The following is a 22,508-nucleotide window of genomic DNA, read 5'->3' as shown; positions in this document are numbered from 1 at the left end:
AACAATTATATTTTCAGTGCTTCTTCAGCTGCACATTATGTGAGTACCTGCTCCAAGTTTTTTTCAGAAATTCTATTGAAAATTTTGCTTTTGAGTTCCACAGTGTTTAGGGGTTGTAATTGTTTGAGTTTGATTCCTAGTTTGGAAGGGGAAAGCCGGGTCTTTCTGAGCTGCTGGTCAGTTTGTCAAATTTGCAGGGTAGCCTCAGCAAAGCCACGTTGATAGGACTTCAGGTATTTGAGGCAAGAGTGTCTTTCTACACAATAAAGCCAAAGCCTCAAAATAAATAGCGTTGGAAGAAAAAAAAAAAGTGATCAAGTGGTTTATTACAGTCACCAAAAGAGGTAATCATTGTGATATATTTGTAAAGTTCGAATTAACTCCCCAAGTCCAAGGAGTTGCCTTCTCACTTCTGTGTTCAGCTGAAGTTTGAAGAAGAGTTAGAGGAAGGCTAAACAGTGGAGCTCACTTTGTAATAACCCCCCTCCCCAGACTTTTGCTATGGGTTTAGACCTTAAAAGTTGTAATTTTGAATATTAAGTATTCTTTCCTTACATTAAAACAATCACACAGAGCTTTCAGTGAACTGAAGCATCATTTAAACTGGACAAGAGGAGGTCGCTTTCCTGCTGCAAGCAAGGAGCTGTAAAATGCTGCCTGAACAGAGTACACCGCTTCTAACGAAGATGGCTCTAATGACTCATACTGACTCAGTGCATTTTCAAAGGGTGCGTAATTAGATCGGGCAGGCACAATGTGCTGGAGGTCACAAGTGTAAATGGATTTAAGAAAAGAGAATGAGGTGAATTCCAAGGTGTTCGTGAAACTTTCAGCGTGCAGTGGTGGAGTGATGGTTTCACTGAGAGTGGTTCTTGGGGCATTAGGGCTGGTACAGCCTTAATGAATAGAAAGGTAGGAACGTGACTGAAGACTGAAGGCAGTTGTAGGCAAACAGAATTGTCCTGTGGCATCAGTGTGTTCTCTACCACGATTCAGGCTTTGTGGGAATGGCTCAGAGCTTGTATTTTGTACTGCTCGTCCTGCATCACATCACTGCAGTGTGCTTCCTCAAGTAAACATTAGGAATGCACATGCACAAAGTGAGTGATGCACGCAGCTATAGTGAGAATGCTGGTGAAGTGTGCCAAGATCATAGTCTGCTTTTTATTGACTTTGAGTATCACTTCTAAACCTTGTATGCCACATCAAGAGCAGGGGAAGTACAAGAAAATACTGAGCCTTTGTGCTGTGGCCTTGCTAATTGTACCAGGATGTTCAGATCTGTCTTGCAACACAAAGACCTATGAATGCCACTTGGATTCGCTTTCACTACATCTTGAATTTAGAAAGTCAATGCTAAAAAGCTGTCAGGGGAAATAATTGTAGGTATTTGAAGGAATGTAAGAATAACAGACTTGTCCAGGTCACAAAACTGGGGAACCCTACAAGAAAGCAGTGCCAATCTGCTCTTCCTTTCCTGCTTTTTACTTTTACATTTTTAGCGATGCTAGTGATCCCATTTAATGAAGACTGTGTTGTGCCAGAAATTACAGATGTATGTACGCAAGGAAAACCCTTGTCCTGACAAGTCTGTAATTAATTTTCTGCAGTTCATGCACGGTACTGACCTCCAGCACCCTTCTGGGGAAGCAGAATGGAATGGGGCTGCAGCTCAGGAGGCAGGCAAGGAATTCCTCTTACTACCAGCATGATGTAAAGCTTAAGTAAAATTAGGACAAATTAGAGTGGAGAGAAAAAGAACCCTTCAGCTGATGTGAAAATACAATGAGCTAAGTCGAAACTCATCTGGATATTCTTGAGGTTGGCAGAGGTCAGTTTGACTGTGACCATGTGAGGAATCAAAATCCTACTCTTTCTGATTTAGCATCGTAAAGAAACTCCGAGGAGGACTTGAAGTTCCTTTCCTTCTAGTTTGGGTTGGCCAGGCATCGTTTTAGCTCTGGCCTGCAAGTCCACTGTAGCCGTGTATGCTGTTGTGTCTGAGCCCAGTCCTGCCCGTGGCACTTGTGTTAATTCTTAGGTACCTGTTGGCTCAGTTGTTTTGCAGCTGACGAACTTGTAGCGTGGCAAACGTCATTTCACTTCTCTCTTTCTTGTGTGGACGTGTCTGTAGGGGAAGCGTGCCTGATTTCTGAAGTGAATCAAAACCTTTCCATGCAAAACTGCTGTTGCTCGAGTTCCACTTGGGCGCTTGCGAGTGTGTGCTTATGTGTTGCCACACTTAAGAAGTGGGTCAGGAGAGGGAGCGCTCACATAATAGGGTTCAGTTTATATAAAGTAAACCAATTTCTATTCCATTGACTTATATTTTTTTTCAATGTAATTCCATTTAATATAGCAAACAAATCCCGTCTTTCGAGCCTGATGACAGGATCTTGTCCTGCCTGTCAAGATTAAGTTCCCCTTTGTACATGTCATGTTCCACTGAAGCAGTAGGATTGCCTTCAAAGGGAAGGGTTCTCAGAGTTTGGCTGTGAAGTCAGCCATAACAACACAAAGCAGGTTGCTTTGCTAACAAAAATAAAATGCAAAAGCCTGTTTGTAGGGTGACTCTTAACTCCGTGGTACGCAGTAAAGTTCCTTTCTTTTTATCACTTACATACAATACTAAGCACTTAATAGCTATTTGTTATTAAAACTGGGGATTTTTGAACGCTGTTTTAGAAATTCCATTAAAATGAAATATTTTATACCTCCTCCGTGTATACATAATGATGTGTAATTCTTACTGCGCGGATACATCAGAGTTGTGAAGTCTCACAGAATTTCTAAGTAAGCGCAGAGAAGCAGCAGCCTTGAGAGCTGTTCCTCAGCTAGAACAGACTGATCTTGAGCAGCAGAAACCATGTGTCTCAGCAGGCAGAAGCAGTCATAGGTAGAACTTCTGATGCTGAATGAGATTAGTAAGTATGAGGTCTGGCAGAGAGTCTCCCCTTGCTGGTTTGTTGAGCACCGGCATCATGGAGTTCTCAAACCTCCAGGTTTCTGCCCCTCCTGCAGGTGTCGGGGTGGGTGAGCATCCTTTGAAGAGCCTGTGAGCGCTGGGTTGCTTCCAGAAGAAAACCACCATGTAACTGACAGGTGCTTCAGCTTTCGGAAGGTAATTGGATCAAATGTCACAAATGGGCAGGCAGCTGTCATTTACAGCACGGTACTTGATTGCTTTTCAGAATGGTTTGTCCTAGAACCCACAAAAGGGTATTTTCTGTTGAGCTTTAAACAACAGATAGGAAATAGTTTGAGATGTAACTAGATGAACCGCTAAGCAAAAGCAACTCTAATACAATTACATTAGCAGCATGCCTTAGGTCCTTAAATAAAATTCAAGGGCAAACTTTAAATAAATCACAAAAGCACTTGGAAACTTCCATGTCAGAAGTTCAGCCCATAATAAATGATTCAGCTTTGAGGCAGGTTGCAGACAGTACCCCTCCTTCCCCCTCTCTCAGCAGACATAGGGAAAAAATGGAGCAGAAAGCACGCTGGAAAAGGATGAAGAAAAACAAATGTGTGGATTCTAGAGAAAATGAAAATCCCTTCTTTCACTGCGGAGCAGAGACTTGTGTACAATTCCCAGCATAGTGTGCGGGTCATCTTTGCGCCTGCTGGGTTTTTTGGTAGCTTTTGTGGTTTTGTGCTCAGATACGATAGGACAGCATTACTCTGTTACTGTCTGGCCTGCTATTTATTACCGGGACAAGAGGTGCATTGTGAACAGAGCTCTTAGTTTTCCTTTTGCTCATTCCTATTGCTCTATGGGGGTTGAGCAGACTTAAATTTGGTGAAATCGGGACTATATCCTCGGAAATACAAGTTATTTTTCGGCAAGTTGACATGTCTGTGTGTCAGTGGCATAATTCTTTAGTTTCTGCTGCCAACGGTTGCGTTGGAAAAATAGAATTTAAATCTGTGTTTGCAAAAGCAAAGGTTACGCTGAGGATTTTACTTTTTTTTTTTTTTTTTTTTTGCTATAATTTCCCCTGCCTCTGAAGCTGAGTTGACAGTGTTCTTGTGTCAGACTTGTTTATCTGGCAGCTCCACTCTGTCTCATATGCCAGGAAGGTTTTTCCTCTGACCCTGCGGAGCCCTGCTGTCCTGGTGGGGATCTGTAGTGGTGTCTGCTGGCTTGCCTTGTCCTCAGTGACACAAACCCTGTTTCCACAGTCAGTGCCCGATGTTGGGATGTTGTCCTCTCCTTTACAACTTAACTGTGACTTGTCCAAAGCATCAGTTGTGAAGGAATTGCCTCTGGGTGGACCCAAGGCACTGAGGTGTTCAGCGCAAGGAAACCCTGGACCCGCCGTGGTTGTGCACGGGGCACTCTCGTTAGGGACCATGCGGGGCTGAGCATCTCTTGGTGAGAGCCCCAAAGCCCTGTACGGCAGCAGAAGTATTGCAGGGTGCCCTGCTGTAAAAGCTGCTGCCTCTGAACTTGAATCTCACGACGTGGCTGTCGTTTTACCCCTAGGAAAGTGATCATTCTGCTTTTGAAGTGCTTCTGATCAGAGCCGGTGCTGCAGACCTCTGCTTTTGGCATTGCTGCTTTCCCTCTCCAAGTTGAGGCAGCCCTTGAATCAAGAAGATGAGCAAAAATTGCGTTGCAAGAGACTCAATTTCAGAGTAATTACGGGAGGAGGGTGGACTTAAGGGTGTAAAGGGCTTGGGCCTTTGTTACTCTTGTGATATACTGGTTACAAAGATTATTGCTGTTAAAATAATGCTGGTTACTGGTATTAATGATATAATACTGATAACCTGCTGTGCGAGAGGCACACAGTTGAGTCTAATTAAGATCAAGTATGCAGGTCCAAGAAAACGAGTCATGCACCCTGTACTTGCCATGGAGATGCAATATTGTTCCTCGCTCCTTTAAATATTGGAGGAGTAGAACCCAAGGGAGTGTTTTGAAGTTCTGGTTTCCTTCAAGTTGTGTTTATTGTTTTTATGGAAGTGAAAGCAAGCCAAGCCTTTTGAAGTACTCTCCCTTTAAGGTTAAGAATCACACAGCCAAGCACCAGACTTCATTCACGTATTTCCTGTGCTGTCCTTCCAGGCTGATACTGCAAGACAGTTCTATTTATATTTTACTGAGTTAAAATGTAATGTGTTAACTTGTGAATGTGTCAACTGATCGGTTAAAGAAGGACAAATTGCCTTACAAAACTGGTTGTTATTATGGAAGCTAAAACAAACACCGAAGGATTTTGCTGCTTAGATAGTGGATTCTGAATCATGGATTTATTGCACTCGGTGATGCCTAAAATGTTTGCCTTTTGAAACTTGGCTTGTGAAGTAACATGGGGATCAACAGCTGTTCTTTCTAAGCAATATATGTTTAATCTCTTTCTGTGGTTTACTTATGCTCAGTATAAATTTTCACTTCAACAGGATCTCCAGACGTGGGTGAATGGTGCTAACGAAAATGGCTTTGTCCTCGTCTCGTTTGGAGCTGGAGTGAAATACCTTTCAGAAGATATAGCAAATAAGTTAGCACATGCTCTCGCCAGGCTGCCGCAGAGAGTTATTTGGAGGTGAGTACAATGACAGCTGTACTTGGGGTAATTTAAATCATGCTCGTTTCCTGTTGTGCCATCTCGATCTGGAGTTGCAGAAGCTGAAATTGAGACAGTCTGGATGATACAGAGGATGGGAGCCTTCTGAAAGGCACTCTCTCTGGAAGTTTTGCAGTCCCCTGGTAATAAGGAGGAGCAATGATTTCGTGGCAGAATAAGGCAGAGGTTACACTCATAGCTGGGTTTACATCCTAGAAGGATTGGGGGCAGTGAAACCGAAGTCTGAGGTCATAACATTTGTGACACACTGTCATAATTTCTGATAAAGAAGCCACCATGGGGAGCAAGAATGACATCCTGCTGATGTTAATCTTGGGTTTTCTTTCTAATTTATCTTTTTCCTCTTTTGTTCTGGGCTCCTTCTCTTCTCACTGTACATACAGAGTTTCATTATTGCTCTTCTCACTTATCTTTATCTGTGAGATATTGGAGGAAGAAAATTCTGCAGGAGTGACAATCAGTAATAAGCTTTCTTGACTCTAAACTTGAGTGACTCTCTAAGCTTACTGTAAAAATCCAAGGACTGTTTAGTCAGCTCTGCTTCACATGGAGTGTCACTCTGTTACATAATTCAGGGGAGTTTGTGTGCACCATTGGTTTCCAAATAATTAGTGTCTTCCAGTTTGACTGCTGTCCTTGCTTCTCTTTTGGAGTTAAATTAGCAGTGTAGGGTTCCGTTCCCTGCCACCTCTTGGGGACTGTGTATAATTGAAGTAGTGAACCCCACTAAACAACAGGAAAATGGAAATTCTTCAGGCACAGAACCTTTGGTACTTGCGGTGAAGATCTGCTTGTGAAGTTTTGCTTGGGGTAGGGGTGCTGTGTCTTTGTTTCTTATGAAGCCTGCAACACTGCGTGGCTTGTAATTAATTATTAGTTCTAGTTCAAAGTTCTGCTTTTCTTTTGTTTTATTCCGTTATGTTTTCCTGTGGGATGTTTTTCTGTAGCAAGTATCCACTAAATAAATACATCTTAATGGATTTTTCTTGGGGAATAGCTTTTTAAATTCAAAAGCAACAGTTTCAGTGGAAGCTTTTTGTTAAAATTTTTAATTTTCCTTGCTGGCATTTCCTTACTGATGCTTTTTTGTTTGTTTTGCCTTGGTTTTGTTACCTGCAATATATTATTTCCTGAGTGTCTTTTTGGGTAAGAGAACCTGCCTACTGTTTGTTTCCATCATGATTTGTGGAATGGGAAGGTGTCCCTGGGACTACTGTAAGACGTGATCTTTGGGAGAGATTATTTTTGTCCTTCAGGTCACTGACCTATGGTCTGTGTTGGACACAAGTGAGTTTTATTCTAGACACCTCGAAAAATGAGGAAGGGAGGACAGCTTGGCAGTTTTATGTCACAATGCCAAATCAAGGAGATCTTTGTAGTTCATTATACACTGCTGGTTATGGAATACTAGTTAGAGCCAAAGCCGGTAACATAGTCTATTTGCTCTTATATAACTTAGCGTAATTAACATAGGGGTTTTTTTTCAACATACAGAATGTACAAACTAGTAGGTTGTTTAATTGGCCTATGTGGGTGATTCTCTGTGACGTTATAGTTCTAATGCTCTCTAATAACCATAATGGTTTTATATGTCACAAACCAGCTCTATCCTCTAGTAATCACTGGTAATTTTTTCCCTCTTTCTCTTCTGTTTAGAATATATTTAATTTTTTATATTTAACTGTATATAGCATTAATATGTAAATCAGTTTGTATTTCGAGCCTGTATTTTATGGCCTAAACTTTTCCAGCAACCTGAGGTGAGCAAGAAGTTGCTATTGGCTTTCAGGCAGTTCAGCAAGTAAGAAAATTAAACTGCTTGTCTCATTCTGATCACAAACTTTTGATCAGTAGCTTTTTGCCTTATAAGCTGAGCTGTCAGCCTTTCCCTTCTTGATATTAGTCACTCCTTTTAAAATAAGACTGTGATACAGGAAGCTGGCCAGGTGAAAGGGAATGCCTCGTGTTGAAGGTACAGGTGGTTATTTGTGTGCTCATGGGACGTTCTCACTGCAGTTGTTTATCTAGTACCAGCCAGAGTTTCCAGTGAAACCACAGACTTGGAACCATAAAGAGGTTATAAAGCCCCCGGCCGGTAACGGTGGTAAGAGTTATATATACTTTGAGAAGGAACTACATTGCTGTTACGTTAATAGATAACATTGCATTTCAAGTTGCAAAGAAGCTGAACGATGAAAAGATGAATTTGGAAATTATTACTGATTGACAGCATTTTGGTTGAGCCTGTTTTGTTTCCTTGTAGTAGTGAGTAAACAGTGTTCCCATGTAATTGGAAATTGCTTTAGGGCTCATGGATCATTTGTTTTGATTTTGTGGTTTGAGTTGGATTTTGGAGGTCTTGATAACTCAGCTTCCGTTTGATTTTATTGTTTTAGGTTTTCAGGAAATAAACCAAGGAATTTAGGCAACAATACAAAGCTTATAGAATGGTTACCACAAAACGACCTCCTTGGTGAGTATATTCTGATCATCTGTCACTTATTCTAGCTCAAATTCAAGTTGCTTTTCAGATTCAATATTCTATTTGAATTAGCATTGTAAAGGTAGGATAATTTCGGTCTTGGAAGTCATAGAACAACAATGTTGAATTTGTCAGAGTTTCAAGATGATGAAAGCAAACACCTTTCTGATGTTAGTTGTCTTTCCCTGATATTAATTCCTTTTTTCCTCTCCCCCCCCTAAGTTAATAAGGTAGAAGGACATAGTTTTTCTGAAGACTGTTTGGTCTTATAAATGGGAAAAGGTTTTGACGAGTATTTTCTATACCATGGAAGCTATGCAGTTTGAGGAAAAAAAATATTAAAGATAAATGAGTAGGGATTTTTCTGACTATTTTAGGGAACTCATGGCTGTAATTACTAGTTTCTGTTACAAGAAAAGCATGGTATGGTGTTCACTGGTGTCTCTAGGAAAGTAAAAAAACCTGAGCATACCAAGTCTGTTCACAATGCACCAAAACTGGTCTTAAGGGTCTGTACATCCTGCTGTATATGTGCATATTTATTTATTTTTCTCCAGAGAAAGCTCTAACAGGACTTGGGCATGGGTTGCAAGCTGATAATAAGCTCTCTGATTAACTAATCTGAAGTACTCCAGGTTCTCAGGTGCAGATGTAAAACTTGATATTCTTACATCTCTCAGTAAAGAGATATTAGAGTCTAGGTATATAAGTTTTTTCTCTTTGTTCCCTGTTGAAGTATAGCTAAATAAATTGCGGATCCAAGAGGCCACAGAATGTTTATGGCTGTCTCTGGGATACCTGGATGTTCGTACAACAGCTCCACCGCTACAATGGGCGCTGATGAATGCGTTACGCATGTGTGTGCCTCCATGTGTGTGCGTGTCAGCTGAAGTATTTGTCACAACGTAGTGATTAGACAAATGACTTTTAAACCAGGTGGATTTGTTCTGCTTACTAAATTGCTCTGAGGCAGTATCATTTTTCCACTGCATAAGGTCGCTGTCCTTATTGTCAGATCTTGCTAGCCTGAAGTAAGGCATGTGAAGCTTTAGAGAGAATGTAACATCAGTTGTCCTGTCATTAAATAGCTTGTATTACATATGAGTAATGACGAAAAATGCGTTCTCTGTGGCTCATTTATACTACTAAACTGGTGGCAGTCACCACCTGCAGCTAGTCAGGAGTAAACAATGAATATTAATTACTCCATTAATCATTTCACACAACTCATAGACATGAGAATTTTCTCTGTATTGGCCATTCCCTGTCTTATAGTGTACGAGAAAATCATCTAATGCACGCAAAGTTTCCGCGGAGTGGATTTCAGGGGAACTTCAGATCAAGCTGCATTCATTTTTGCTTTCCTGAATTGCAGCCCCAGAAACATGGTGAAAAATGGGTTGAACCCAGTTGCTTCAATGCCTTTACTTTGAGATGTAAATATGCCTTTTAACCTTCGTGCCTCCTCTTTTTTCAGGTCACTCTAACATTAAGGCTTTCCTTAGTCACGGAGGTTTGAACAGCATTTTTGAAACCATGTACCATGGGGTCCCGGTGGTGGGGATTCCCCTCTTTGGAGACCACTACGATACTATGACTCGTGTGCAGGCCAAAGGCATGGGAATATTGTTGAACTGGAAAACAGTCACTGAGAACGAATTATATGAAGCCCTAGTAAAAGTCATTAATGATCCCAGGTATGGAATGATGGATTATTTCTTGCTTTTAAGTTATTGTTACAAGGTAAATATTCACATACAGAACCTTTTATGCAAGGGACAAAATGCATGTTGGGATTTGTGTGTACAGTTGAGGCAAGTCTCTGGATGGTTGTGCCATTTCGTCAGATTACTCAATCAATCATGTTTCTGTGTAGGTGCTAAGCTCGTTGCTCTGCATACCCAAACCAAATTGTCTCATTTGCCTTTTGCCACAGTTGCCATGGGAAGGGCAGAAAGGTTATAAAAACAAACTTGTAGTGACTTATTCCTTATTGCCGACCAATGCCTCCTTTGTGTGTGTCTTGGTTGCTCTCTATTTAGCGGTCTGTCTGTGCTGCCTAAGGGACCTGGAGCAAAATCTATGTGGTTGTGGGGTGGCATGTTTGGATTGTAGCTATAAATAAGGGTGTGTTCAGAACCAGTGGCTCTTCTGAAGTCCCCTGACTTTTTTTTAGGAAAGAAAAAAATCCTTTTCTGGCTGGTGATAACTCTCTTAGGGACAGGAATGTAATTTGTTTGTTGCAGTGACAATATTCTAACAAGTTATTATGAATGTGAGGACTCGATTATGTTCTTTATAATCTTTTGTCCTTATTCGAGTGGATTAGGTAAAAAAAAAAAATCTATGAACTGGGTTTTATAACTCTTTCTAATTCCAGCAAACAAATTTATTCAGGGGTATTAAAGCCTGAGGAGTCTCACTTTACAACTTGTTCAGAAGCTGTTTTAAACATCTGTTGATGTTCTGGCTGTCTCCAGATAAAAATTAATGACGTGTTAGCTGGTGTTTCATTGTGTTGGGCTGTAGTCCAGCAGTATGGTACCGATAATGCTTCTTACTTTTCATGGGAGCAAAGTCTTTAGGCAGCGCTTGCCTTGGGAAAAGAGAAACCTGTAAGGAGTGGGCAGCAGAACCGCAAAGGGGAATGTCACTGAGGGCATCCTGATAACATCAGTTTCATCACTTTTCCCTTGTGCAATTATCCTTAGTAGAAAGACAAGTCGTGCATAAATAACCTGTTGACCCTGCAGCTGCCGTGAGAGGGGAGAAGAGGAATTTGACATCATAGGCAGACTGTTGAGAAAAATAAATAGGTTTGGGGTGAACTATGGACCCAAGCAGAAATAGTGCAATCAGAAACGAGTTTCTTGCTTTGTTCTGGGTTTCTCTGGTAATTCAGTTGCACAACTACATAAATGAGCGATGTGTGAGACAGGGACAGGCGATGTTGCCACTTCACGGTGGGAAAGGCAAATGCGTCTCACTCGATAGGATGCATTTTGGATTAGATAAGATTCTCCTCTAGCAGCACGTCAACTTGGCTCTTGGTAGCTTTGCTGGAGGGTGGATTTCTGCTTTTAGACTTTCATGGGTCTGCTTCCCTAGTCACACTTCATCAGTGAGCCGTAACAACTGATTTAAAGACAGATTATCTGCCGTGTGTAGCCCTCTGTGTGCTGGTGGTTGCGCGGGTGCTGGGGTAGTGTGCCGTTTGATCTCCAAGGGCTTAAGTATATTTACATCTGCAGCCTTGTACCGCTTAGAGCGTTGACAACGATTTTTCCTTTCTTCCCTTTTTTCTGCCCCACAGCTACCGGCAGCGGGCCCAGAGGCTGTCTGAGATCCACAAAGACCAACCCGGTCATCCCGTTAACCGGACTGTATACTGGATTAATTACATCCTCCGTCACAACGGAGCCCAACATCTACGTGCCGCTGTTTACAGCATCTCTTTCTATCAGTATTTCTTACTGGATATTGCCTTTGTTGTACTAGTGGGTGCTGCCTTACTTTATTATATTTTGGCCAGGATAACAAAATTTATCTGCAAACAAAGCAAAAATATTTGGTCCAACGACAAACATAGCGCTGTTAATGGACATTACCAGAATGGGATACCAAATGGCAAGTATAGAAGAAATGGCCACATTAAGCATGAAAAAAAGGTGAAATGAGCCAACCGCCCCATGTAAAGTAGTAATAAATCAGATCAGTAATCGAATTTTATCGCTGTAACTTAATCTAACAACTACTTAAAACCTCAATAAGCAGTTCTAACACTCCCCTTCAGTATGTAATATTATGTGACAAAATTCTACGGAACTTAGAAAAGTCTTAAAAAGAAAAAAAGGGAAGAGCAAGCACAACCTAGAATGGAAAATATTTTATTCTTAATACTGATGCAGAGGGGTTATTTTGGCACTGAAGTTTTTAGAAGCCTTAATTCTCTAAAGTTATAAAATGCCGGTATTTATGAATTTTCAGTTTCTAAGAGCTAAATGTGTGTGTCCCAAATGAGGAAAGGTTTCTTTTTTATTTGCAGAGTTTTTTTCCTTTTTTTAAAATTATTTTAATATATCCATCTTTTAGCTGAGAGAACTTTAGTGCTAGCTCTGTTTCCTTTGTTGAAGGTTCAACACATTGTGTATGAATATTGTTTTGAAAAGACTAGTAACTTTTCCCAGTCTTTGTGCAAGAAATAGCAAATTGCAAACTGACAACAGACATTTTTAAAAGAACCAACCTTAAAATGAGCACTGAAGAAAAATGGCAAAAATATGTACTCCTTTTACTGTTAAGCTGCATGACTCTTCTGCTCACTACCAGTACTTTGGACAAAAGGGTCTAGAGCAAGTCTACAATATGTCTGAGTTTTTAATTTATACAGAATTTTATTTGTTGCCTTTCTCTGTATATATAATTTATGCCATGAAAATATTAGGGCGTTCTGTTTCAATTTAAAATGTGGCTGTGTGAGAAGTAGATCTGCGTAATTAAGAAAAATAAATGAAACAAACATAAGCCTACAAAGGAAAAAGAAAATCTAGCCCTGTGCTTAATGCAAAAGGTGTTGTAATGGCCCAGAGCTGTGCAGAATACACCCACTCTTTGGGGTTTGTTTAAAAACCAAACAGCAAACACCCCACTCCACCCCGAAGTTGAATGTCTTTCCTATTAATTCTCATTATTATTAAGTTCTTTCTGAATCGCAGTGTTGTAGATGTTCTCTTTCAATGGTTGTATCTGGAAAAATATTACCTTCTATTAGTCTGGGCCACGCAATCCATGTTTTGCATAGTTGCCAATACAAACTCTCCAGTGCGGGATGGGAGGCTGCTCTCCGGGTTGGGCGACCAGCCTTCTTTCCGAGGTCTGACAGGACACGTGGGGTGAAGCCCGTCCACCCGAGTGCGAGGTTTGCAGAGGTGGTCGTCTCCCCCTTCCCTGCTACGGCCCCTCCCTGCAACAATCTCCTTCAATCATTGTCGCCGACGTGGGATGCTGGCGGTGGTGCGCACCGAGGGCAGGGATGCAGGGCGCCGGGGGTAAAATCATAACCGCCCCGCGGAACCAGAGTTGGCAACTATGAGTTTATTTCCATGTCATTCTGTTTACTTGGAATTTGCACTACACAAGTTGTGTGTGTATGCTTTATTTATTTGTAGTTTGGATTCCCATGCCTGAAAGAGAAAGGAAAGAAACCCATTTACCTAGTGTTGTTCACTAACGTGGGAAGAGTTGTGACGACTACGGGATGCTGAGATCATCTTCATACACAGTGATGCAATATTTCACTACCATTCCATCAGGAGCCTCTATCCTATAGCAATAAATAACAGTACAGATATGTTTCTAATTTACAGTACAGCTACTTGTACTGCTTTCTGAATACTTGAAGAAAATGGTATTATAAATAAGCCTATTAGCTATACCTTTTTACAATCTTGCAGTTCGTGGCAACTAAAGGAGCACACAGAGGCGATGAATGGTGGGATGCTGATAGGACTTCGAGTGTATGAATGACTTGGTTTAGATGGTTTTTTTTTTTGGCATTGAAGAAGGTACAAAAGCACTGACCGGATGATTAAGCATAATTTAATCTCCACTGTGATAAAACTTAAGCAATAAACATGGATTTAATAGAGAAATTGTTGTTGGAAGTACATTTTTATTCAAATGAATGCCATTTATTTTGAAGAACCCAGTGTGTGTGAGTGTATGTAACTGGATGCTTATTAGGATACACAAATTCTTTCTTTTCTATGCCACGATGTGCAATACCGATTTGAAAGGGAAAATTATTATGTTTTGTGAAAGTAGAACTGTTTCGTATAGAAGGCTGAATCAGTAGAAAGATGGAATACATGATCAGATTTCTTTTTTAAGGCAGTTAATCTTTTCTTTATCTAAACATTCCTGGTAAAATGTGGTCTATTCTATATGAGTTAAGTTATACCGATTTCTTAGAAAGCAAAACGAAGAGGTTTTTCACGATGGTATTAGATGAGATTGGTTTCTGAATAGTCTTCTTGGGTATAAACATGCTTCAATTCAGTTGCAAAACCAGGAATTTGCTGTATTACTAATTGTATTTCCAAACTTCTAGATGGGTCTGATCCACCTAAACTGGTTTTTTCAAAATTGCTTTCTTGTAGGTTCCAATATGATTGGATATAAAAGTAATTTTTCATTTCACCCCTGTGCAGTAATAGAAGAACGTGTATTAAATGGAGTAGGTGAATGAAGGAGGCCTATAGGAAAGCTGGGAAGAGGCTTTTTGTCATGGAGTGCGGGGATCGGACAAGGGAAACGGATTTAGGCTGGAAGAGGGCAGATTTAGAGTAGGTATTGGGAAGAAATGTTTTCCTGTGAGAGTGGGGAGGTCCTGGCCCAGGTTGCCCAGAGCAGCCGTGGCTGCCCCATCCCTGGAGGGGTTCCAGGCCAGGTTGGATGGGGCTTGGAGTAACCTGATCCAGAGGGAGGTGTCCCTGCCTGTGGCAGGGGCTGGGACTGGGTGGGCTTTGGGGTCCCTTCCAGCCCAAACCATTCCATGATGATGTGTTGGCAACACTTACAGAAAAAAAATCTCTGACAGGTAGAGGGTAAATCTAGTGCCAAGTCAGTCACTTTGTAGCCGTGCTTGGGAGAGGTGTACAGAAGTCACTGGGCAGCACAGAACAGCTGCGTAACCTGCTGCCCTCACACAGGGTTCTACATGGGTTTCACTGCTCTCCTTAATATCGGGGTATAACAAGAAAGGTACTCCGAGTAACTGTTATCAGCTATTCTTTGGGTAAACCTACCTGACAAGAAGTAGCCGCAATAGGAGCTTTAGAAGATGTGCTACTTGAATAAAGGTTTTCAAAACAGCTTGAGACCCCTGGGCATAGGTTTGGTGTTCTCTACTTTTTGATTTCCTTTGAATAGCGAAACAATTCGGGAGGAAAGCAGCTGTAAAACCAAGATTGTGTAATTATCACGTGCAGAAAGAGGTTCCAGAGATGGTTATCAGGTATTTGGAGTTTAAGGAAATCGGTGAATCTGGTTGCAGTTTTTTCTTACTCCCCAGATCACTTCCAAAATCTTTTTTTTTTCATACTGTGTTAATCCCTTTTTTGATGCTTTTGAAAGATCCTGCTTTTTGTCTAGTTGATTACGTTCTGATTTCATTCTGCGGCACAAAAATAACGTAGTACTTGTTGTAGTTGGTTTGATCTATGCACCTGAGGCGAAGAGATACCATTTAAATATTAGCGTGCGCATGCACACAAGCAGAATTTTGGCTCTGTTATTTCCAGGGTGCCAAATTTTCTCCCTTAAATTGTATAGGTATCTGTAAATGGGTATATCTGTGTATGAATTGTCATACACGCGCTCTTCCGTGCGGGTGGTGGTGAGGCTGTCATACGTAATCCAAGGGCAGACAAAAGACTTCAGATGGTTGGTGAGGGAATGGGGAGCGCAGGTTGTTTTTTTAACTCTCTCCTTCCGGTTGTGGGCAGTGACATCAGAAGAAGACAAATGGACCCTGTCTGCTCCGTGGCTCTGTGGCTGTTGTCATCGGCACCGATGCAGCAGCAGGCTTGCTGCCATCTGATGGGATTCACCTTCCTCAAAGAAGGAAGAGTGTCTTTGCTCAGGAACTAGCAGGGCTCGTTGGCAGGGCTCTAAACTAGACTTGGTGGGGAGGGAGAATATGCCAGCCTTGTGCGTGACAAGCTGTGGGATTGCACGGCAAGGATAGAGGAACGGTGTGCTATTGAGGGCCCTCAGCTGCTCTGAGATGCGTTGGGTGCGCTGCAGCTCACTTGAAGTCTTACGGAGGTGCGCCAGGGGCCCCTGAGGTAACAGAGGAGACAACGGGGAAACATCTGAGAGTGTTCCTCTAAGAAGGTTACATGACTGACATCCCAGCAGAAGCACCTCTACACTAATGCAGGCCACGCAGGCAACAAACAAGAGGAGCTGGAAGCCAACATGCTGCTTTAAAGCTTTGAGCTGGTTGCCATTACAGAAACTTGGTGGGACAAATCCCATGACTGAAGCTTGGTTATTGTTGTCTACAGGCTGTTGAAAAGGGACAGGTGATGAAGGAGGGGGTAGAGGTGTCGCCCTCTACATCAAGAAATGGATGAAGTGTGAAGAATTGTCTGAAGAATAGACACAAGCAGGTTGAAAGTTTATGGGTGAGAATCAGGTGCTGAGGCCATAAAGGGAACGCTTGTGGTTGGTGTCCACTTCAGGCTGCTTGATCAAGGCGAGCCTGTTGATGAAGCCTTCTTACTCCAGACAGAGGAGGTACTGCACTTGTGGGCTCTTGTCTTGCTTGGAGACGTCAGCCACGCCAGCATCTGCTGGAAAAGTAGCATGGTGAGCTGTAGACAATCCAGGGGACTCCTGGGATGCATTGAGGTTAACTTCTTAAGCCAAGTGGTAGACATCCCAACCAGAAAGGAGGCGATACTGGACCTGATGGTCACCAATGCAAGTGAGATAATCGTTGACATCAAGATTGAAGGCAGCCTGGGCTGCAGTGACCATGCACTGGCGTTTGCAGTCCTTGAGGGTTATGGGTCAGGCAAAGAGCAAAGTCAGGACCCTGAATTCTGGGAAAGCAAACTTCCATCTCTTCAAGGAGTCAGTCAGAAGGACCCACCTGGGAAAACTGCCCTTGGGGACAAGGGAACAGAACAGAGCTGGCAGATGTTTAAGGATGCTTTCCATAGAGTCCAAGAGCTGTCCATCTCCAGCTGTAAGAAACCTGGCAAGGAAGGCAAGACTTGCATGGCTGAGTTGAGACTTGTCGGTCTAAATGGCAAGAAGGAAATACACAGGCAGCAGAAGCCGGGACAGGTATCCTGGAAAGAGTATAGGGATGCTGCCTGGTTGTGTAGGGATGGAGTCAGAAAGGTCCGGGTGTGTAGAGCTGAACTTGGCAAGAGACGCAAAGTATAATGAGAAAGGCATCTACAGGTACGTCAGCCAGAAAAGGAAGGTCAAAGAGAGCGTACCCCCCTGTGGCACGTGCATCCGCCCTGGGGAGCTGGTCTGATGCCATGGTGCAGGGTAGCGGGTGCCACATCCACAGGGATGTGTAGGTGATGTGTCATTCACAGAGTGACCTGAGTCAGGTGTCCTGCTCCTGAGCGTGCCAAAAGACCACCCCAACCAGTGAGTGCCATCGCGACCATATATGACCACAAGCTCTGATCCAACTTGGAGCACTGCTGGAAGACTTTGAACCCGTCCTCCTTAGAGCAGTGGATCTGCAGTCGGGGGCTCTCTCCTCGGATCAGGGTGCCATCCAAGGAAACTCCCCAGGGTTGATTGTCCTTGCCTTACAGGTGAGTGTTTACACATTCTGAGTTGCTATTTTAAGCTTAGAGTTAATTGTTAGCTGTGTAGTAATAGTTTTTGACTGACTTCCTGAATTTGTGGTTAAGTAAGGTTTGTTGAAGTGTTTGTAGAATAACTTTTATTGAAATATAGTCTTTGCTTGAGTTACCCATTATGCATTTATGACATTAAACTGGCGTTTGGAATGTATCCTTTGTCTTATTTTCATTGTTAAACCCTTTTGTGACAGCCCTCTGATAAGCAACACTGGCGAAATGGTAACAACAGGTGTGGAGAAGGCTGAGGTTCTCAATAACTGCTATCAGACAGACTTCACTAGCAATGTATTTTTCCACAGAGGTCCAGAGGAGGGCCAGGAAAACCCCAAACAAAACCAACAACAATCCACCCCACCTTCTAATACTTTGGTGCACATTCCAAGTCTGCACTGTGGATAATAATGGGAAAACTTTCTTTTCTTCCACAGTAAGCCAATATTCCTTTTTTTTTCCAAGACAAAGAGTCTAGGAGAAGTTGGTGGTGGTGTTTGGCCAGTGTTGAAATCAGCCAGATTGTTAAAGGAATGTTAAAGAGGCCTGTTTAAAAATACATGTGTAATTCCAGACTGCATCCTGACTCACGATACTGAGTCTGAGGTTTTACTCACCAGCTTGATCAATCCTGTTTGTTATGCATTGAACAGAGAAGGCAACCTTAAAAGAAAAGGGATTAATCTTTCAAGGCAGCCTTCTGCCATTGTTTGGAAAACGCTGCAGACCAGTTGAGACTTTTTTACCCTAATGCAAATTATATCTTTCAGGGGTAGAACACTTATTTATGTGTGTGGGTGTTGTGTGGGGGTGTGTCTGCTCTTTTAAAACAAGCAAACAATGCTAAATTTTATTTCATTGTAAAATAACCAGAATGACAGCATTGTGCATCTCTGTCTCAGTCCTCTTGGTTACTCTTCTCTTCGTGTGTTTCTTGATGATCCTTAAAGACCACCTAGTTCCAATGCCCCTGCAATGGGCAGGGACATCCCACCAGATCAGGCTGCCCATCCATTCTTAGGATGTTGTTGGGAGCCACTTCAGGAACTGCTCCTTAGGAGAACTGTGTTGTACTTTTTAGCATCTATGGCGGAAATTTGGGTTGAAGGATCTCGATGAGAGTGTATCAAATTGGTGTTTGAACCAGACTGCAGCCTAGATTAGAAGTGCTGTCATGAAAGCACTGGTCTATGAAACACAGAGACAAAAGGATCAACTCACAAACAGAGCATAATTGCACTGTGAGAAGTGTTAATTGGCTTTTTAATGTTAGGACGATTACGTTAATTGAAATAGTTGTACGTCTAGGTGTAAGGACTGAGGCTGATGAGGAGGGATTACTAAAGCAAGAAACAACAGTTAAAGGATGCTGGATTATTTCATCAAAGATGTCCTGCTGCCTATGAGTCTGCTGGCAAACTGCCGCTTTCATTTTTATGATCTTCCTCAAGCTCTGCAGTGGGTATCTCTCGTTTTTTACAGGACGTGTTCAACATTCATCCCTCCAAGGCACTGATTAACCACTCAGTCCTTGTTTCCAATACTACCCCTTCTCACCCTATTGCAAAGGGTACAATAAAAACTCTTAGCAAAGTTGTGCCTTCTTCAGGGCAATTCTCAAGACCAGTTTTGGACACCTTTCACTGATATAGTGCTTGATAGACTAGCACATCGAAAACTATTTCTTCTCTGTAAGAAGGAGTTTTTTGCCTAAGTGCCCTCCCACCAGTTAACATTGGTGTCTGATCATCTGCTTTGCCAAGCTTAGATTCTTTTGCAAGTATACGATTTAAACTGGATTTATTATGTCACTTCTTGTACTTTTCTCTGAATGTAACTAAAACAGTTTTAAATGTTGTGATATCCATACAGGCAAACCTTTGGGAATGCATGTCCCACCTAAGCTGTAGATGTAGTCACAGGTGTGGGATTCCTGTCACCTTTCTTCTTCCTTTTCTGGATGGGGAGAGAGAACTGTTAAAATTCTTTATAAGTTAAGATGAACTCAAAATCAATCTACATATGGACATTTTTTATTCCAGATCAAGAGATTGGACTGGACAATTGGTACATCTCACGCTTAGTGAGCATTGACACCCGCTTCCCAGGGAAGTGGTAGAGCCTCCTTTCCTGGAGGCGTTCAAAAAACATGTAGGTGTGGCATTTGGTGACATGGTTCAGGAGGCACGGTGGGGTTAGACTAGATGATCTCAGAGGTGTCTTCCAACCTTAATGATTCCGTAGTGTCTCTACTAGTAGCAATGATACAGGAGACAGAGAGGGGAGGGAGTTATCCTGGCGTGTGTCCATTCATCTTGTTTTGCTTGTGACTGATGACTGCAATGCAAACCCGAATTTTAACAGAGTTTTATGTAGTGCATTATCTGAGTTCTATGGAAGTAAACATTCTGCTACATTCCCGCATATTTAAGAATCGCCTAGGGCAAACTAAAGGTCAATATTTTAATTTATTATCTATGTTTCTAGTCTGTTGTGAAAAAAAATAAACCCTTGCTAGAGGTCAAAAAACTGTGAGTTCACTTCTAAGCACTGTGAGGTAATGTTGCTGAGCGCATAGGTTTAGTTTCCTCCTTTATAGAAGAACCTTGCACCACGGAAAAGAAATTGGTGAAGCTGAGATTGGGAAACCACGGAGAGGTAGGGGTGAAAATGAAATGCTTCTTTGGAAATCAGGAAGAATTCCTTGTTGCTCTTTGCCTGACACAGTGTTGCACTCACTGGGAAGTGCAGCGTAATAATTAAGTTGGGAGAGATGTAAGTGGCATTTTGTGGTTTTGTCTGTGCTGGTGTTCTAAGGAACTGCAGAAGTACATCAGTTGTTCAAAACCAGAAAGGGCAAAAGTGATGTAGGAACTCCTGACCCCAGTAATTTGGGCATAAAGGTGAAGTAGGAGAGAGGAAACTGAGTAAATGTCTGGTTTGAGATGAGCTGCAAGTAGTTGGTATAAAAATTCAGCAGCCTCTTGGATGCTTTAATGCATAATTCAACACGATGCTTGAGGATAAAGCAATGCACATAAACGGGTGGGATGCTTCTCTGATTCCTGGGGGTTTGGCCATTCTTGACAGATAAAATGGACAAAAGAGAGTTCTAGAAATGGAAATGGAGAGGAATGGAAATCGCTCAGCCTAAGGAAAAACAAGAGGGAGAAAAAGATGTGCATTGCACCAGCATGAGGCTGGAGTAACCACTGCCTCGACAGAACTCTAGCGTGATATATCTGCTGTAATGAAATAATAATACTCAAACCCAAAATTGAACGCACTCAGGTGCCTTTCCCAATGAAAAAGAGCTCACAAGAAAATTAAAGAGCAGCACTTCTAAAGCTGATTCATGAAAATAAAATACCGTATTGCATAACATGCAATTAAACTGAGCTGTTGCTATGTGTCCAGCTCTGGAGCCCTCAGCACAGGAAGGACACGGACCTGTTGGAGTGGGTCCAGAGGGGGCCACAAAAGTGCTCAGAAGGCTGGAGCACCTCCCATATGAGGACAGGCTGAGAGAGTTGGGGTGGTTCTGCCTGGAGAAGAGAAGGCTCCAGGAAGACCTTATACTGTCTTATGAGAAAGATGCAGACAGTTTTGGGCTGGTCCTGTTGCAATAGCACCAGGGCTAATAGTTTTAAACTAAAAGAGGGGACATTTAGATTAGATATAAGGAAATTTGTTTGTTTGTTTGTTTTTTTACAGTGAGGGTGGTGAGGAGGCTGCAGGTGCATCATCTCTGGAAACTTTCAATATTAGGCTGGATGGGGCACTGAGTGACCTGATCCAGTTGAAAATGTCCATGCTTATTGCAGGGCCTTGGACTAGAAGACCTTTAAGGATCCCTTCCAAACCATTCTATGATCTAATAGGAGGCTTCAGCAGTAATCAAGAATCATAGAATGGCCTGGGAATCGTTAATCAGATTTCACGTAGGAAATTTGGACTAAATATGAAACCCCTATAGAGTGAGGAAAGAGGTGCTAAGTCTCCACTTAAGAAAAGGAATTATAGAAGCATCCAATTATTTGTACTTCTCATAGGGTGGCTAAAGCTTATACAATCTTTTTCAAAGTTCATTGTGGAAAGATGCACTGAATTCCTCTGGAGGCTTCATAGGCAGAAAATGTTCTCAGTCAAAACACAAACAACTTGTTTACTTCTTGAAACTAAGCAGCTGATATGTGATAATCTCAGATACAGGCTTTCAATGAATTCCCTCTTTGACCTCTGTGAGATTTAAAGCAAGGGAAGATTTTTCAGTTCCAGGTGCCACCCACTGAGAAAACTCTATAAAGGCAGTAAATATATCTAGGAAAAAAAATAGCTCTACAAGGAATTAAAGCATTTGCCTGTATTTATAAGACATTCTTTATTGTGCTCTGCTTTTCCAGTCTTAACCTTTTATATCTCTTTTTTTAAATATGTTTCTGTATCTTTCCTTTTTAGTGCAGCATCTTTTATCACTAGAGTTTCAGCGTGTATAGTTTTGTGCTTATCAAATGTTGGTTTACCACTTTGCTGAAGCCCCTTGGCATTTACCTCCTGGTACTGTTTTCCTGGATAACACTTCTGGTTGTACTATAACTATGTCAGAAGTTGTCCCAATAACTGAATTCCAATTCTGCTTGTACGGAAAGCTCAGGTAGCTCCAATATTCCCCTTACGTCCTGGCTGGACTTTGCTGGCTTTCTGATGAGGGACTGTTGCCCAGGGAATGTTTTCAAGCTCAGTTCTAAGACTGTAAGTTTGGTTGCTTGATTTCATTGCAGATAACACCTTTCATCAGCGTGAGCCTCACCTGTAAGCTTCCTGATGAAAAAAAATGTTTAATTTGCTTTTTCTTTCTGGTGTTTTTGGCTCTGCAGCTTCTGTAATGCAGCTCAGAAGAAGGTGCAGTGTTGGGTCTTTTTAGTGATGCTGGGAAAAGCATGAAAACAAGAAGATGCACGAATTAAAAATCTACATTACTTTACTGGAAAAAGAGAAATATTACGGGGTTCTTTTTAAATAAAATCATATAGAATTTGTGGT

The 22,508-nt window shown here is 41.9% G+C and overlaps 1 protein-coding gene across 4 annotated transcripts in view; it reads left to right on the top strand.

The window, feature by feature from the left end:
• Positions 1 to 13,721, top strand: part of UGT8 (UDP glycosyltransferase 8) — a 44,948-nt gene extending 31,227 nt beyond the window's left edge. For all 4 annotated transcript variants that reach the window (XM_054066029.1, XM_054066030.1, XM_054066031.1 and 1 more), the window contains exons 3-6: positions 5,410 to 5,552; positions 7,991 to 8,067; positions 9,554 to 9,773; positions 11,390 to 13,721. In XM_054066029.1, coding sequence (XP_053922004.1) covers positions 5,410 to 5,552; positions 7,991 to 8,067; positions 9,554 to 9,773; positions 11,390 to 11,753 — 804 coding nt within the window. In that variant the 3' untranslated portion in view covers positions 11,754 to 13,721. The remainder of the gene's footprint in view (positions 1 to 5,409; positions 5,553 to 7,990; positions 8,068 to 9,553; positions 9,774 to 11,389) is intronic.
• The last annotated feature ends 8,787 nt before the right edge of the window (positions 13,722 to 22,508 follow it).

The sequence above is a fragment of the Cuculus canorus genome, chromosome 4 (assembly GCF_017976375.1).
Source record: "Cuculus canorus isolate bCucCan1 chromosome 4, bCucCan1.pri, whole genome shotgun sequence".
NCBI classification, from domain to species: Eukaryota; Metazoa; Chordata; class Aves; order Cuculiformes; family Cuculidae; genus Cuculus; species Cuculus canorus.
The sequence above is the reverse complement of the archived record's forward strand: the minus strand, read 5'-3'. Positions and strand labels throughout refer to the sequence as shown.